We start from the raw sequence: 19,401 nt of genomic DNA, 5'->3' as shown, positions 1-19,401 counted from the left end.
AGAAATAGTCAAATGGGGGGAGGCTCAGTGGATAGAGCACTGGCCTTGGAGTCAGGAGTATCTGAGTTCAAATCCAGCCTTAAACACTTAATAATTACCTAGCCGTGTGGCCTTGCGCAAGTCACTTAACCCCACTGCCTTGCAAAAAAAACGAAAACAAAAAACTAAAAGAAATTGTCAAATGTAAGGGGGTTTTAATATTTTGGAGAACTGAAGATATTTTTTAACCAGATGGTAAGGTACTAATACTTAGGAAGAAATTTAAGATGCAAGAGAAAGGAGATGACTGTTTGAATAGGCAGCAAGGGAGAGGGCTTAAATGGGGAAGAGGTGTCATTGATTTAAGTGAGTAAGAAGGGTATTTATTCTTCTGTGAGCAGAAAGAGGGAGGAAAGGGAGAATGATGTTGCTGAATGAGGTTGAAGAATGGAAGAAAGCTGGATTATTCCGTATCAGTATAAGATATGAGGGCTAAAAGGGAGTGAGAAAATGTTCGAAGTATTCATTGTTGGAAATAAAGTAAGAAATTAATAGGGGTAAAGTTGAAAGGCAATAATAAACGCCCAAAGAGCTTAATATACCATGAATTTGTAGTGGTTGAAATCAGCTCAAATTTGAGACTCAATCTAGCCAATGCATTACCTGCTTTAAGCAGGAAGAAGCCACATGAAGAGTAGGAATGGCAGAGGGTCAGTCAGAAGAAACAAAGGATTTTCAAGTAGTTATTAGTTAAGTGACAGACCATCTGTGTATGACTGGGGATAAAGGCAAGTCTGAGTGGAGCCCAGAGACTGGGAGAATGGGAAGGAATGAGTCATGGGACTGAGGATGTTTAAAGAATAGATTTAGTGTGAGGTTAAATGAGAAAGTAGGAAAGACCCAAGGATCAGATATGGTTGGAGAATGAATTTATAAATCTGGAAGTTAGCACTGTCTTCTGACAGTCTTAACACACATGGTAGAGAGAAAGGGTATTGATATTGAGGACTGAGGTTGCCAAAGGAGGGTATCAGCTTATTCATAGAGATGCTCAGTGTTTACTACTGACATTACTTTTTAGATTTTGCAAGGCAATGGGGTTAAGTGGCTTGCCCAAGGCCACACGGCTAGGTAATTAATTGTCTGAGGTCGGATTTGAACCCAGGTACTCCTGACTCCAAGGCCGGTGCTCTATCCACTGTGCCACCTAGCCGCCCCTGACATTACTTTATAAGCACTCCTGATAGTAGTAAATAATAAGTTATACATAGCAAGAATTCTGATATATTAGCAACAAAAATCTTAATATTTGACATTTAAGATAACAAGGTTCATCCCGTCCAACTTTCTCATTTCATAAATTTGAGAACTGAGGTAAGACTAATGTTAGAATTTTCTCATTCAATTTGTCCAACATTAAGTACCTAATATGTACAAAGCACTGTTAGGCTTTTTAAATGCAAGAAAAAATGAAAATGTTCCTTAGAGAGTTCATATTTCCTAAGATGAGTTTGAAGATAGTATACAGATAAGTAAATAAAGATTTTAGGGAGATAATCAGTAATGCCTGAGGATTAAATACCATATTCAGCGTTAGGTTTTTCTGTAAGTAAACCATTATGGAGAAGAGCAGGTATTTTTTATTTCCTTTTCATTATTATATCAAGGTTACCTTTTTTTAAAATTCTTATTTGTCTTTGTATTGAGAGAGAAGTGAAAGTAAAGTTAGTTCACTTGGCTTCATTAGTTTAAAAATAAAATGCTAAGGTGGGAGTAGAGTTCAAATCAATGACTAAGTTTTAGGATTATTTATAGATTTTTTTTTTCTTTCTCATTATAAACTGTGTTAAGTATAAGAGAGTTGGCTACCTTGAATTTCACCCTATGATGTATTTTATGCTTTCATAATTAAAGCTTTATAGATTTTTGAAACTTTTAAAAAATTAAACAACTTGTCACTTCTTTAAATATTTTCAGCAATGTTTTTGGAACAGTACCAGTGGGTGCTGCCTCACAGCCACAGCCTGCATCTTCAAGTGTGCCTGCTCCCTTTGGAGGTAACATAAAGTATTTATTAGGTTCATATTTCTTGTACTTTTTCCAGTTTCTGACATGTTGTACAAATAAACACATAAAAGAATGTATTAAAAATGTTTTCCAGAGTTTCTTGAATGTAATCAAGCATGTTTATATATCAGAAATTGTCTATTCTTCTATGAGCAAGACTGTATATTACCTAGTAAGTATATGGAATACTTTAATTGAAGAAAGAATAAGTATTTTATTGGGTATCATCATGTTCTTTTCAGCTACACCTTCCACAAATCCATTTGTTGCTGCTCCTGGTCCTTCTGTGGCATCATCAACAAACCCATTCCAGACTAACCCCAGAGGAGCAACAGGTGAGGAAAAAAAGCCAAGCTTGTATAATTTGTTGGTAATCTTTGGGGAAATGTAACACCAGCATTTAGATAGTTTTGTAAGGTTTCCAAAGCAATTAGAGATTAACCCTGGGTAGGAGTCATTGTTGTTATTCCCGTTGTGCACATAGGGAAGCAGAGGCAGACAGAGATGAAGGGACTGGCTCAAATTATAAGATCAGTGTTTTGAGCTGAGATTTTAATTGAGATCTTCCTGACTTTGGGCTTAGTGTGCTCTGTCCACTGTACCATCTTGCTTTTCAGACCCTAACTAGGGGGCTTTTTAAAAGATGATCAAGGAATGAACCTGTGATGTCAGTTTACATGATAAATGGACCTGGAAGTAGCAGATTTTCCTATAAGTGGAAAAATGATGAGAAAAGAATCAATTTTAAGGCTTCCAAATTACTTTTACAAATTACTGAAATATATTTATCATGGACTTTACTGGGATACTCATAAATTACAGAAATTTTTTTTTTTTAGGTTTTTGCAAGGTAAATGGGGTTAAGTAGCTTGCCCAAGGCCACACAGCTAGGTAATTATTAAATGTCTGAGGCCGGATTTGAACTCAGGTACTCCTGACTCCAGGGCCAGTGCTCTATCTACTGTGACACCTGGCCGCCCCCAGAAAATTTTTTAAACAGTGTCTTAATAATAATTTGCTGGAATGGATACTATAGACTACTTATAAGATTTGTTCATTATCTTCTGACTGATGGAAACCTTGAATTATCTGACTGAGAAATGTCAGTGTCTTTATACTCTTTTTGTCTAAAAGCATTTGGCTTATTTTTACTTCTTGACCCTTTTTGGTTTGGAGCACAGCCGCCTCCTCTAGGTTTCTTCCTTGATTTATGTCTTATTAAACTGTTCACATTGCAGCACCTCAAGAATGCCTGTGTCTGCTAAGATTGAAATAGCCACCAAATGAGACCATAATGTTAAATCTTTACCATATTAGCCCTTCTTTACTAAGCACACCTCTCAATTTGTGTTTTGACAAGATTTAATTTAATGTGAGCATTCAGTAGATAATGCTGACATTAGCTGCAGTTTTAACTTTATCTGTACTGTTTTTTTCCCTTCAAAATTTCTTTGGTGAGTAGTTTTTGTCATTTTGTCATCAGCATTAATAATAAAGTGGTATTTTACTATAATAATGTCAATGATAATGGCTCACAATCATATAATGCTATTAGTTTCATGAATGATTTTCCTCACATATCTCTATGAGATCACTAATAGAGATATTGTCATATCTGTCTCGTATCTGAGTAAACTAGGACTCAGAGATAGGATCCCAGGCTAATTAAGTGTAAAGTCTTAGCACAACCTGGTCTCTGAAGCTTACCACTGCTCTGTCCTTTCTGCATCTATCTACATGGGTACTTAGAGATTTCTAAATTAAGGCTCCTCTTTCACTATCAATTTAGTGGCATTTAACATGTTTAAGATATTAATATGTGGGTGATACATAGAGGCATGTTGTCAATAAACATTTTGAGGTACTAACTATGTTCCAACCAGTACTCTAAGCAGTGGATACAGAACAGAAAGAACAGTCTACTGAGAGAAGACAACCCACGGAAGAAATCTGAAAAGCAAAAAAGGGCAAGGGAGGAGATGGGGGAAGATGCTTGACAGGGGCATGGGGGAGGAGTTGGTCAGAGAAGAACCTGAGGAAGGCACCCAGGGAAGAAAATGTTAACTTGTATTTAAGCATACAAACACACAAACATACATGTGAGAGTGAGTGAGTGTGTGAGTGTTTATGTGTGTGTGTGTGTGTGTTTGTGTGTGCGTGCGTGCGTGTGTGCGTGTACATATACAGAAAGAGAGATTTGACTGTTATATTAAAGAGGAAGAATGGTCAAGATATATACATTTTAAAAATTCTGTTCTTACACTTTTAAAAAGAATATGAAATCCTACAATGGTTAAAGTAATAATTTCAGTTATTCAAATACTTTAGTGCTGTAGAATGTTTCTTAGCAGCTTTAGTTAAATGAGGTGATAACAGCATATAACTATAAAACTATTGGTATAAATTAATACTTAGGAGGATATGTTCTGCAGATTATTTTATCCTGTGTTTTATATACTCATTAATTTTCTTCATGGAATCCATGATGTTGACTTTTTTCTCCCACTTGGAGATTTTTTTCACCTCTTATTACTGTAGCTCACATAATCATTTCAAGTTAATGTACTGTGTTAAAATTTTAACAGCAGTGTTTGTGTAAAGTATTCAACTTTTTGAGGAGACACAGTTTTGGGGAGACTTTTCGTGAACGTGAATTTTTATACATTGATCTATTTTTTGATCAGCCTTGGAACATATATTTTGTGATTTATAATGTGAGAGATAAGTTTTTTTTCCCCTGGCAGACACAATTGAATGATAGGAATAAAAAGACCTTTGTAAACATAGACTCTTAATTTTCTTACTAAAATGATATTTATTACATCTAATTACTTGTTGAAACTGCTGAATACACTGAGGTTTAGATTTTTTTACCTGAAAAATACTAATATTTCTGGATTTTTTTCCTACTTTGCTTCTGTTTACTCTCTGGTTAGCATGAATACTTTTTGTTCTATGTAGCAATGAAGTGTTTTTAACTTTTTAAAAAGGTATCTAACCCTTTTTATAAATAGAAGTGATGTGTTTGATAAATATCTGTCTATAACTAAATCTCAATGATCCTACACTGTCTGGTCTCTTTATGGCTCTCCTAAGGCCTGGCAGGATCAGTGCACTCTCACGTCTTTCCTCATGCTCATTTTGGTAGGTGGCCCCAGCTAAGAACAGAGGCTCCATGTGGCTCAATGTTTCCCTGCTTGTTCAAGCTTCTTGCTGGTTTCTAGTTCTCTGCATGTGGACATTTGAGTAGACTTCTTCCATGTTTTTAATGGAGTGGGCATGGATGTTTAGCAGAGGTTCAAATTGTAAATTATAATGACTTTAAGTCTATTTTAAAAAGTATTGTTCAAAGCATTATTGCTTACTTCCATGGTCACATTAGTCTGTACCTGTAGTTTCTTTAGTGTCTTCCTCAAAATTTCTGTTCTAGTAGCTTGAGTGACACCTTTTGGATGTAGCAAACCATTGCACCATATTATCCCAATGAATTTCATTTGTGTATGTCTGAACTTTTGCTTTGCAGTGCTTTCTTAAGAAGTATTTGTCAGAGTTATGTTAGTGAATCATTTTTAGAAAGCCCTTTTTTATTCCATATCTTTTCCTTTTAAATTCAGATGCTTCTAAAATGATTTCATCTTGCTCCCCCACCCTTCTGAAAGGAAATTAGGGTTAATTACATATGTATATATGAATGATATGAAGATTAATTTTGACAATCTGCAAAATGCTTTCAGGTGCTCTGAGAAATACAACATATATTGTATATTATCATCATCATTATGCTTTAAATGAATGGTCCAGTTGATAAAGTCTGAGTAAAAAGAAACTGACTTTTTATTAATACAGTTTCAGTAGAATTCATTGTGTGAATACTGTTTTCCTGGATTTAGAATGCAGTCTCTAGTTTTTATAATTCTGCTCAGATTTTTTTTTCCCAGTACACATGGAATAGAAATGTTCTCCCTGGATTATTCAATAACAATAAAGCATATATATCTTTTCCCCTGTATCAGTCATTAGTTTATCAATGCTTTTTATTTGTACTAATAAATATGAATTGCATGTTGTTGTTTTAAGGCATATTTTGGCTGAGCTTTATGGAATTATTTGACAGAGTATAAATATTCATGTATTTTAAGGTTTGAGAATATGCTTTCTTTAAGGTTATTTCTAGTGACTATGCTAATTTCATTCAGGAAAATGTGTTTTGGATATAGATTGTTAAGAGCTGATATTCTCAAAATATAATGCTCCAAACTGATTGAATGAACAAACATACATATTTTTTGCTTAGTTTCCATCCTAATACAATTCTAGTTCAGCACATATTTTGCTGTAGTGTTGACTATTGAGCCTCAATTGCTGGTGCAAGAATACTTTTTTCAGCATATTATTTCTATGGATTTCTAATGTCAGTTATTTTCCCTCTACAAGCTGCAACATTTGGGACAGCATCCATGAGTATGCCTACGGGGTTTGGAACACCCGCCTCCTACAGCCTTCCGACTAGCTTTAGTGGCAGTTTCCAGCAGCCTGCTTTCCCCGCCCAAGCAGCTTTTCCTCAACAAACAGCTTTCTCTCAGCAGCCCAATGGTAAGATGATTCATGGGTAGCTTATCACACTGAGCCATACACTCAGTTTTTAAGGAATCTTTTGAGAGAGAGTATGTGTGTGTCTGTGTATGTAAACGTATGAATGCATTTTACACATGTAGTCAGCAATCAAGTGTATATCTATCATGTGATAGATGGTGAATTAATAATCTCTATTCTCAAAGAACTTTCATCCCATTAGAAGAGAACACACATACACCCACACTCTTATATGTATGTCTATACAGAATAAATACAAAAATAAAAAGGGAAAGATGAAGCACCCACCATGAGCCAGGTACTGCACTAGTGCTTCACAAATATTTTTTCATTTGATAAGATAGTGATAGTAGGAAAAGGACTGGGAATTAGAGGACAGGAATAAAAAGTGCACCATCATATAAAAATGGTGCTTGAGCCTCTCTTGAAAGATGAAAGGGTTTCTGTGAAGCAGAAGTGAGGTTTCCATAGGTCTTGGGGGCAGGAAATATGTACAGAGAACAGAAAGATGTCCAGTTTGACTGGTTCATTGCATAAGGAAAAAGAAAAGTAATGTTGGATGAAGCCACAATACTAGGTTGAAGTCAGACTGTGTAGTTTCTATTATCTTAGAGTAAATAGAGAGATATGGTCAGCTTTCATTGTAAATTGTCATCTTTGTGTATCATCTGTAAATTAAATTTTATAATTATCCAGTACTATTCTGCTTCCCCAGAAAACATAATTTGACAATCAGCATCATAAATTAGAATTTTTCCTGACAATTGAAATATATTGTAAGATAATCTTGGTAGAGTGTAAACTTCCTAGTGGACAAAGTTTATCTCGCTTTTGTACTTGGATCCTTGCTGCCTGTCATCTGATAAAGACTTGTTATTCAGCAGAGTTTTTTGAATATTAGTTATGGAAGGTATTTTGTGGTTGAGGCAAGCTGGGAGAACAGTTTGAGAGCTATTTGTTTTTGAGACACTAAAGGAAATTTTACATCTGAAATTTGAGAGGCAAGTCTCAGGCAGGACATAGTTTACAGAAATCTTTCATGTTGCTATTGTACTTTATACTGCTAAAGATAGAATTTCTTAAGGATTTGATTATGAGACTTCATCTTTTCATGTATGTATTGTAATTGATGGGTCTGTGTTTAACAAGGTGCAGGCTTTGCAGCATTTGGACAGAGCAAGCCGGTGGTGACCCCTTTTGGTCAAGTGGCTGCTGCTGGAGTGTCTAGTAATCCTTTTATGGTAAGTGAGTTTAACTGTTTAACTTTCTAATTTTACATAATCAAACACATATTACTATTTAAGGTTTTAACTTCAGAAATATATAGCTGTTTTTCTTTCACATTTGGAAAAGAAACATGTGACTCTTCATGCAATTCAGTATTCTGACACCATGGCACTCCTAAGGCTATTCAGAATTCAAATAGGTTTTCTATGACTGACCCTTTTCTGAGAATTGTAATTGCTCATAGACTTAAGTCATCTTGCTCATCAGAAATAGGGCTTTTGTCTCCTAATCTAGTGAAGCTAGATAGCATTTTGAGACTTTAATGTATCATATGCTTTCTTTTTGTGTTGATTTTTGCCTTCTATTCACTTTTAGGCTGGTGCACCAACAGGACAGTTTCCTACAGGAAGTTCATCAACCAACCCTTTCTTATAGCCTTAGAGACACTTTACTGGAACGGACTTTTATTGTGATCACCTAACATCTCTCCGCCTCTTGCACTGTTGTCTCGTTTCACTGATTTAGCTTTAAACACAAGAGAAGTCTTTAAAAAACCTGCATTGTGTATTAAACACCAGGTAAAAATGTGCAAAACAGAGGGCTCTGGCACCATCTTTTAATATGTGAATTGGCAGAAAAGGTAGCGGTATCATGTATAGTAAAATTGGCTAATAAGTTATTGCAGATACCACGTTCATTATGCTGCAGTACTGTACATATTTTTTTCTTAGAAATTAGCTATTTGTGCATATCAGTATTTGTAACTTTAACACATTGTTATGTGAGAAATGTTACTGGAGAAATAGATCAGCCACTTTAAGGTGCTGTCATATCTCTTGGAATGAATGAACTAAATCATTTTATCCATTGCTACTGGAAGTTATGAAGTCAAGATTGGAAGGTTTTGTTCATTCTTCAGTTTTTTTCTTTCCTAAAGAGCTCTTCTATTTATACATGCCTAAGTTCTTTAAAATGTAGAGGGATACCTGTCTGCATAATAAAGCTGATCATGTTTTGCTACAGTTTGCAGGTGAAAAAATAAATATTAGAAAATATGCTATTGTTTCTGTGTTCTTGCTGCAATGCCTTTACCAAAGTGGCCTTAAATATGAATAGGTAAATGGGAACATCTTGAATTAAATTTTTAAAAGATTTCTCGTGGCTTACCTTTATGATAAAAATTTAAAGATAATGGAAAGGCCATGTGGAAAATTTATTTAAAAGATCTATTACAGCAGTTATATTCAGGAATGTCAGTGGTAAAGCATTTATATGCAGCTGGTCAAAATCACCATACTTCTGGTTTCTTGACAGTTTGTGTTAGCAATTTGTTTTAAAAATTGCATGTATATATAGTTATTCAAGTCTTATTTAATCATAAAAACATAAGAAGGAAACACAGGGACTATTTCAATATTTTTTCTTTTTTAAGAATTATCTTTGAATGTAATGGAAATATACATTATCTGTTTGACTTGATTACACTTTCATTTAAACAAAATAGATTAGTAATGTCAGAAGGAAGTCTTTTTATGTTCAGTATCTGGAGCAAGAAAAACAGAATGAGAAACAGCTGACCAGTGTGCAAAATAATTTGTTAAAGGAAAGCCAATGATTTTAATGTTTAGTGAGTGCTTAATATTAGCATTCAAATGAAATACATATTATGTAATGTATAGAAATGCCTCACTCATCTGGAAGTCATTTATCAGGCCTTTTCAGTTATCTTGTACATAGCTGAGAACCTTGGAATAAACAAATATACCTCTTAGTACCACTATAGTTATCATAATATCTATGTACTAAATCCCATGTATTTAACTCATAGAAGGAGAACTCAGGTCAGTAGAGAGAATATTTACTCTTATTTTACACACATGTGTGGTTTTCTGACTTCTAGTCTACAACAGATTAGAAGTTGCAAACTTGATTATATATAATCTATGGAGCAGGCCTTCTTAACCTTTCTTTCTGTCATTACTCCCTTTGCCATTTTGGTAAAGCCTAAATCCTCCTTAGAATAACATTTTAAAATACGTAATTTAAAATACATAGGATTACAATTGAAATCAATCGAATTGAAATAGTTTTCAAAAAATATTTTAAAAAGCTCCAAGATCACAGACTCTGTATTAAGAATCTAGTTACATAGGCACACTGATGGCAGTCAGAGTTATGGTCATGGTGAGGTTGGTGAAAGAAGCCTGAAAATCATACACAAGAACTAAGAAAGCATAGTATTCCAATTTTCCAGTCCCGCCCCCCCCCCCCCCCCCGCCCCCCCAGCATCACTGCCCAATAACTTTCATAAGGATGGTCCTAAGTTATCAAGGAGTTAAATCATATTCAGAAAAGTGTTGAGTGTCAGGGAAATGTGAATTATGTTTTAGACTTCTCAAAATGATTAACAATTTTAAATTTTGTCATTTTAAATGGGTAAGTAAATTGCCCAGAAAAAATTACTCATATGAAACAAGTTCTTCCCTTAAAGATAATATAGTGTCACTGTAGCATTTTAAGATGCATATGTGGTATTTTGGGAGCAGTTCAACCAGTGTCTACCTACTTTGATGCCTGGTTTATCATGATTATTTTACTATGCAAGCTGGCTTGTACACAGGGACCTCTCCTTACTTCCCTTTAAAGCATGTTTTTTATCATGTTAGAATATTGAGCATACATGTGCCTCTGGTCCATCTGTGTCAGTTTATAGAGCAGATGATTCTACATGATTCTACATTCTACTTAAACCCCTTTTCTATTTAGGGAAAAGGCTCTAAGAAATGATTTTGGTTTTTAAATTTTGTATATTGGATTCTAAATATCATAACTTAGTATACTGAAGAACCAAAACTTATTAAAATATTTTAAAGACTAAAATTTTTATTCAACATGCCTTAGAGGTTTTTTTAATTAAATGGAATCTCATGACCTATTTTAAAATATTAGCTACAAATATTAGATCAGTGATTTTTTAATGAAGAGCTATTTTTGTGGCTTTGATCTTATAAATTTATATTTTACCATTATTCAAAATTGCATTAACTTCCATTAGAAGTCAGTGCATAAAACAGCTTCCCTTTCCTGTAGAATGCTCAGAATCATGGCAGGTGTTTTGTTTGGAGAAAGTAAAGCTTTAAAAAAAAATAGAAAGTAACTTTTAAGAATTCCCCAAGTTTTCTTTTTTACTTTTTTTCTCAGCCAGATTCCTTCAGAATTCTTACCTTAGTATAAAACCGCTCTTGTACCAGTGGAAAGGTTCTTGTTCTGCTTTCTGTAAAAAAGAAGCCAACTTAATAGTTTTCTTTCTATTTTAACAGTTGTTTATGCACTTGGAAGTCCTTTATTATCATACTTCCTTAGTTGAACTAAGTTGAAAAAGTAATTGCTTCCATTTCATCAGGCAGGTCTTCCTTTGACACTGATGTGTGTCTTGTCCTCTCTATTGCTTTAGTCCACGATCTTCATGCTTTGCTTTTGCTGAAAAATTAATTTTCCTGAAGGGAGGGGTTGGTAACCATTAGGGTTCTGCACAGTGAGCCTGGGTGACAGGTGCACAGCTCCTCATTGAGTCCTTAATTGAAGCCTTTTTAAAACTCTGTTGGACTCACCACAGCAGGAACTTGGTTGAACCCAGGGTGAACATTTAGGGTGCACCCTAAAGAAATGGTGGAAGATTTCACTTGGGGCAGTTGTTTTCATTCCAAAAAGGGAATAGATTGATTTGTTAAAGCCTGTATTGTTGATGTGTAGTTCCTTAGCAAAGCAATTTTGATAGATGGGAAACATTTTAGGGTTTTACATATATATGTATATATATATTAAAATGGAGAGAGAAAATATTCATAATACTTAGTTGTTGAAAAATTTGGCTAATAGAATTAATTAATGGAATGTTTCCTCTCTATGAAAAAAATACTGTTGTGATAGAGATTTTTTTCTATGCCATTTCATGTTATTCATGCTGAAAAACATGTTGGTTGTCATTTTAATCATGCATCTTCATTTTTAGAAGCCATGCCATTTCAAGCAATTTTTTTTCTTTTTTATAAAATAGACTTTTTTTTAGCCTATTGCCCTTGCTAGGCAGGCCCTGGTCTAAATTATGGCATGTTAGCCACTGATCTGTGTCTCTGCAGCTACTTGTGAGGCACATTATTGTAGATATTTTTTAGACTGCAAATAAGATATGTAGGAGAGTAGGTAGGTGTGAAAGGGTATATGTGGACTGATATGAAGAGTTTCTGGGACACTTTGTGCCAAAAACCCATTTACTGATTTAGTTGGAGTTTCCTGCTGATTTCCTTTTTTCTCCTTCTTCTGTTTTACACACACACACACAGACACACACCCCTATTCTATTTTCAGGTTTCAGATTCAACTTCAAGGTTTTACTCTTTAAAAAATATGAATTTGTAAATGTGTCCAATTTGATAAAGAGTGTATTGTCAGTAATCATTTTGCAATGTTTTCTTATGACAAGGCACTACTGTTTTAAGATGTGTCATCTAATGTAAATGGGTAACAACTTCAAATAAATTAATTTATTAATAATGACTCTGCATAATCTGGTAGGGTGGCTTACCTCTGCCTTTTTTATTTTCACACTGCCTTGATCAGATATTTTAATTACAATTTAATAGTTTTTTCAGGAGTTTTTGTTCCATCTGAAAAGGACTTCATACCTTTGAGGTTTATTACTTAACTCCCATAAGGTGTTGGAATGACTTGTTTTACAGAATTTTGTTTCCTGTCTTGAAGTTCCCCTTTAGGATTGTGACATCTTAGATTTAGAGATGAGTGAGTCCTCAGAGGTCATCATTTCACACATGAAAGCTCTGAGGCCCAACATAACAGCCCCTTCTACTCTACTATGCTGATTTTCTTTGACCACCCCAGATTAAATATGGACTGGGGTAGGAATTGCTGTTTTGTATTTTGTGATGAATTCTTTAAAGTCCTATCAATTAATCTTTCACAGTCTGTTATATTTCGTCTCCATACATAAGATGCTTCAATTTTACTGCCTGGATCTGCCCTTTCTCCTTCTGGTCTTCCCTCAAATTCCCCTCTTGCAATGACTCTCACATTAGTCTTTTTCCTAAGGCATCTTTTTTTTTTTTCAATCACATCAACCTTCAATGAGGAAACCTTAAAATCTCTTTTTGCCTAATAAAGGTAAATTCAAAACCCATTGTAATCTGTCAAATTCATCTTTCTTAATCTTTTCAGGAACTGTCCCCTCCCACCAGACTATCTTGTTTTCCAGAGCATCCTTTTCACTTACTGGTCTTCCTTCATAGTAAGAGCACTTAAATAATTCTTTGGTTTTTTTTTTTTTTTATTTTTTATTTTTTCAAGGCTATGAGATTAACATGACTTAACCCAAGGTCACACAGCTAGGTGATTATTAAATGTCTGAGACTGGATTTGAACTCAGGTCCTCATGACTCCAGGGCCAGTGTTCTATCCACTGAGCCACCTAGCCACTTGTACATGATTCTTTAATGTTTGCAAAGTGCTTTACAAATCTTATCTAATTTTACCTCACAATGGCCCTGTAAGGTAGTTGCTACTATTTTCCCCAACTTGTGGCTTTAGGGACTTGCCCAGGGGTCATTCAGATCACACAACTGATAACTGCTAAGTGTCTAAAATTGGGCCCCACCAACTTGGACCCCACCTGATCTCAATTGGGATTCTAGGTCTTGGCCCACTACCAAGGGCCCTGACCACTGGAGTAGCAGACCCTCCTGGGTTCTTCTAACACTTGCCTTGCTATCTTTTCTTTGGCAGTTGCTGCCTTGTCTACATTATGTGAATGGGTCAATTTAACAAGAAATTCTCCCCATGTAGAAGACCCTTGAGATAGGTATTGATTTCTTATTTGTCCTTGAATTTCTACTTTGCAGCACCATTCATAGCAGGCACTTAAAAATGCTTATTTGAACATTGTAAGCACTAAACAAAGCAAGAAAGATAGAGAAACAAATCTGGATCTAATCAGAAGGAAACATTTTATTGGGGAGACAAGACAGTATGCATGTAAAAGAGCTTGGTTTCCAAATGGAACATTAAGATAGAACCAAGAGCCAAACAAGCCACCTTTGCAGTGATGTTTGAGCTGGATCTTGTAAAATTTTATAAGGTTGAGCAAGGAGAATATGTATTCCAGATGTGAAGAAGAAACCAAGGGCTTTTGTTGAAATGACAAGTGATCCAGTTTGTCTGGACCCCTGAAATCTGAAGAATAATATATGGGCAAAGGCTGCAGAGATGGAGTAGGGTGAGAAGGGTGAATGACTTTTAATACCAACCAAGCAATTAGAACTTGATTTGCAAGATGGTGAAATGCCACTGCCTACTTGGTTTTGCATTAGGAAAATTATACAGGCTAAAAGCAGCATCACAGAGGCAGAGTACAGCAATTTCCATCCCAGTTCTGTGCTTATTTACTACAAGTGTCATCTCCCTGTTCCTCAGTTTCCATATCTATAAAATGAGAAGGCTGGACTGGATCCATCCTGAGGGCCCTTCTTTGACTTACTTCAGTTAGAGGAAGGAGAGGTTGGAAGCGAAGAATCCAGGCAGAAAACTGTTAGAGCCAGGTAATGAGTGCCTGGAGGAAAGACCATGTAGTCTGTCCTGTTTTATATTTTAGTGCTCAGGGCTTTGTGTCAGTCTGACACGCAGCACACTAGTAATGTCATGAAGGTCTCTGTGGGCCACACATTAACTTCGTTTTAAAATATCTATCTGTATTGTGCTTTTCCCAATTATATTTTAATCTGTTTTACTCTAGGAAATGGCATGCTTGATGTCTCTGTAGTACATGATATCAACACCAAGGATAGGGTGCTGAATGGGATACTTGATTGATGTGTGAAGTTCATGCCTACCAGAAGCAAGTCAGCTAATTATCATGCAATTTTTTTAAGTCACAAAACAAATGTCTTTTCTTAATGTGAGAATGATTTCAGGATTCATGGGATTTTGGAGCAGGAATGGAGGCACTGTGGCTACCATACTTAGTATTTTATGAGTCTGAAAGGAATCCCATTTAAAGCTTACAGTTTATAGGACCCTTACCCAACCACCCTGAAGTTTTACATTTCTGTGTGTCTCATGTACATGATCCATCTATCACCCCTTTAAATGAACTTTTTAGGAATTATGTCTGGAACAAAAGCATATGTTAAATGATTTGATGCCAGTATTCTGTTAACGGTAATAGTCTTAAGAGAATTAAAATCTTAACAACTGTTTTCTCCTCAATCTGATGGAATCATAAGGTTTATTGCCATAAGGATCTTAGAAATCATTCATTTATTTAGAGATTAGGGAGCCAAGAATCATAGAGATTATGATTTACCAAAATTTGCAATAGACCACATCACAGAATTTCAGATTTGCTAAGAATCTCATCAACTATCTGTAAACTAATTATAACCTGAAAAAGAATCCCCAATGCAGCAGACTTATTAGCAAGTCTACTTGAAGATACCCATGATGCAGCAAAAAGTTATCCATTTTTGTATAACTTAATTATTAGGAAGATTTTCCTAACAGTTAAACTTTTGTTCATTGCTACTTCCCTTTGCAAGTGAAGAGACTAAGCCCAATCCCTTGATAACTTTTCAAATTTCTAAAATTCCAAGTTCTTCAAACAATAGCATAGACTCAAAAGTTCACCTTTTTGGTAGCTCTTCATTGAATGCCCTTCAATTCATCAGTCTTTCCTAAACTGTTAGAAACCAGATTTGGATACATAACTCCAGATATGGTCTGAGCAGAATTGTTGTTTCCCCATTCTTGGGAGCTAAGTCAAGGAAGCTTTAAATTGTGTCAGTTGTTTTTTTTTAATAAATCCCCAATATCCTATTATTGACTAAACTTAGAATGCACAAAAAAAACATTCCACAACTTTATTTTCAGCTAATGATTATCTAGCCATATCTTCATCTTACAGGGATAAAAATGATTTTTTAAAAATCCATTTGAAAGGCCTTAAATTTATCCTTAGGTTTTATTGTAGATTTAACCCAGTAGTCTAGGCTGTTATGATTCTTCTGGATCCTGCCTCATCCAGTGGGTCATTCTAGATTTTTTTTTGTCTGTAAATTTCCAAGAAAAGCCATCTATACCTTTATTCACATCATTATTTAAAACAGCATCAGCCCAAGCATAAACCCCTAGAGTACTCCATGGAGACCTACTGTCAAACCATTTGATCAATGGACAATTTACCCCAGGGATGACTATTTTCTCTTTTAGTGTGACTATTTAACCAATTCTGAATCCTTATTATACTGTTTTAAAGCCCTTCCATCTTAACCACAAACAATGAGATTTTTGTCAAAGACTTCGTTAAAAAAAATCTAGGTAAGCCATCTCAGTAGCAATAGTTTAGTAACCATGTAAGAAAAGGCAATGAGGTTAAGCTAGCATGAACTGTTCCTCTTGAAGACATTCTGGCTCTTTGTGATCCTTCTTGCCTCATTGTTCACTAATTAAAGCTAGTGTTCTAGCTTTAATAATCTTCTAGAATTTTTCCCAGGAATTGAAGCCATTCAATGGCTCATTTTTGAAAATCGAGTAATGCTCTTTGTCAGACCATTACCTATTTTGTTTTCCACTAACACTGGCAGTAGCTCAGCATTATGTCTTCCATTTTCATAGTATCTTAGGAATTCATCTGAATTATAAGAGGAAGTGGTACTCTTTGAGTATCTTCCTATCTTGAATACTGATTCTCTATTGGCTTTATTGTTTTGTAGCAGAGCTCACATTTGAACCCAGACCCTCTGGTTTCAACTTTAGTGTTATTCTCACTGTGTCCTATATAATGTACTTTTAAGATGGTGTCATCTTTAAAAGTGTGCATGTAAAGCTTTAAAGGACATTTTTTAAAAAACAAATGAGTCTAAACTCCTTCATTTTACAGACCTGGAAGTTGATAAACTTTGTTGCTTATCCCAAGGCTCTATAGTAAGTAGAATTGGGAGAAGGAATGAAAAAAGGATTACGTGTACTGTGCCAGTCTTTGTGCTAAACTACTAGGGATATTATTACTGAAAAGCAAGAAAGCTCATATGCTCAAGGAGCTTATATTCTAATAGGAAAAGTTTAAAGATAGATGCTCTTTAAAAATCATCTTATCATGAATATCAATTAACTCCCTCTATGATCTTGTTCTTCTGCAGGACCCAGGCTTGAATATTTGTTCTCTACTTCTGATTTATAGGTTCATAGACTTTGAGCTGGAGGGGACTTCAGAAGTTATCTAATCTAATCTCTTGATTTTTACAGATGGAGGAACTGAGTCCAGAGAGGTGTATTTATGAGAGAATTCAAGTTCTTTGGAGTTGGGGAGTGTTTTATCGTTATTTAATTTGTTATTTCATTAAATGACTTTGCCAAGGAGAAAATAAATATATGATTATTTTCTGCTTGAAGATCTGAAATGGATTAGAAACAAGGTCTCCTTTCTTAGATCAAAGTTAAATTATTTAAAAATGTTAAAGGGATAAGACAAAATGATTTGAACATCATTCTATTTAAAAAATAGCTTAGCCTGAAATGCCTGAACTTTTACTGTATTGTGATCAGTGAGAACTTCAAAAACAGCCAATTCTTTGAGGCACAATTACCCCTAAGAGATTTATAAGTAGAAAATATTGAGATGTAATTGAAATTTAGGGAAGTTAAATTAACCTTTAATTCTTTTTAAAATGTTTTGGTAAGATTTTGCTTTTGAATGGTTTCGATTTAGTAGAATGAATTAAATGTATATGGGTGATGGGGAAAAGGCAATTTAAACTTGTCTGTTTTTTAAAGGCAGATGAGTTCATTTTGTGTTCAGAGTTTCTCAAGTTATTATGGTCTCCTTGGGGTTTCAGGGTAGAGTGATGTGGATTTATGAATTTGATTTGAAGCTGCTCCTTGACATGAATGACAGCTACAGACAAGAAGTATCTCCTAATAGGTTATGCCTTCTAGTAGAGAGAGAGAGAGAGAGAGAGAGAGAGAGAGAGAGAGAGAGAGAGATACTATGTGTGTATGTGTATTTCTGTTACACTGTAAAAACCTTATTAATTCAGACTCCAGAATTGACACAATTAGGATAGAGATAAGATTCAAGTCTTGCTTTCTGCAAGAAAAAACATGTTTTATCTGGAAGTCAGAAGACCTGGATTCCAGTATTTATTCTGCGAATGAATTACATAGTAACCTTGGACAAATCATAACCTTCAGTGCCTACATTTTGTCTTGTAAAGCCTTCTTTCAGCACAAAATGATCTATGGTATGAGTATTGTGAGAAAAAACTCTGGTGGGGTAAACCAAGCTTCTTATAATCAGTAGAAGCACACTTCTACTTAATTCCAAAATGTTTATTTTCTGCATTAAGACAGGACCAGAAAGGGATCTTTGTCAGAACTCTGCGGTAGTAATTGGTTTGATTTTTTGTTACCATGTCAGTTAAAAACAATAAACATTCCATTTAGCTTGAGGTATTCCACATTTCATACATTTATTTGACCAATTCAGATTGATCCTCCCTATCCAAAGTAAGGTTTTGCATTTTGAGTATACACCTTTTTGGGGGGGGAGGGGAAGAAGATGAGGCTGGAATTATTGCTGGCACTGATAGCAGCCCCTATATAAATTTATGTGAATAAATTAACATGTTGCAAATATGTGTCCAAGGTACATGAATGAAATTTATATTTTGGTCTGCACCTAGTATTTTAAGAACCTCTTGTTTACTGCTGCCAGAAGTGTGTGTGTGTGTGTGTGTGTGTGTGTGTGTGTGTGTGTGTGTACTGTGTGTTATGATGATCTGTGTTGATTTTGCAATCATATTTAGTTTTTATGAAGAAGGCAGTCTACTAACTGCTTCTACTAGTTGGCATGGTGTATAGGACCAGGAGTCAGGAAGGACCTGCCTCAGATATATACTATTGGTGTGACCCTGGGCAAGTCATTTAACATCTGTTGACCTCAGTTCCCTCATCTGCAAAATGGGTACAATAATAGTACCTGCCTTCCAGGATTGTTGTGAGGATCATGAGTTAATTGTAAGCTGTTTAATATAGTACCCAGGACATGATAAGATCTATATGAATGTCAGCTATAATGATGATAAAATAAATTCAACAAGTATTGATCTATTTTTATTTTGAATTATACTAATGAGTATAAGTAGTCTCAAGATAATATAAAATCAGCATAGTTTTCAAAATTCAAACGATTACTGGAAGAAAATAATCTTGTCCCATTTAATATGACTAAAATTGTACCTACTCCAGATAACTAAATTGTGGTCATCAGATTCAGAATTTAAGATTTTTTTTTAAAGGAAAATCCTTGCCTTGGATGTATTTCCTTTGAAATCCGTTGAGTCCTGTGTAAAATTTTCATTTTTGTCTAATTTATGCAACTGGGTTAAAAATCCAACTTCTGTAGGTAAAAATGCTATCTATTTTTACTATCTTTTTTGAAAGTACATATGTGCCTACCTCACAGGGTTGTTG

The 19,401-nt window shown here is 34.9% G+C and overlaps 1 protein-coding gene across 4 annotated transcripts in view; it reads left to right on the top strand.

Annotated features, from left to right (window-relative positions):
• The window catches only part of AGFG1 (ArfGAP with FG repeats 1), a 124,932-nt gene extending 106,971 nt beyond the window's left edge, over positions 1-17,961 (top strand). For 2 of the 4 annotated variants that reach the window (XM_074191223.1, XM_074191225.1), the window contains 5 exons: positions 1,957-2,036; positions 2,289-2,381; positions 6,481-6,639; positions 7,795-7,880; positions 8,242-17,961. In XM_074191223.1, the coding sequence (XP_074047324.1) occupies positions 1,957-2,036; positions 2,289-2,381; positions 6,481-6,639; positions 7,795-7,880; positions 8,242-8,301 (478 nt within the window). In that variant the 3' untranslated portion in view covers positions 8,302-17,961. Of the gene's footprint in view, positions 1-1,956; positions 2,037-2,288; positions 2,382-6,480; positions 6,640-7,788; positions 7,881-8,241 lie in introns of all 4 variants that reach the window. The other 2 variants (XM_074191226.1, XM_074191224.1) reach the window with 1 other exon arrangement.
• Positions 17,962-19,401: the final 1,440 nt, after the last annotated feature.

The sequence above is a fragment of the Macrotis lagotis genome, chromosome 6, assembly GCF_037893015.1.
Source record: "Macrotis lagotis isolate mMagLag1 chromosome 6, bilby.v1.9.chrom.fasta, whole genome shotgun sequence".
Lineage (NCBI taxonomy): Eukaryota > Metazoa > Chordata > Mammalia > Peramelemorphia > Peramelidae > Macrotis > Macrotis lagotis.
Note: the sequence above shows the minus strand (reverse complement) of the source record. Positions and strands in the feature narration are given on the sequence as shown.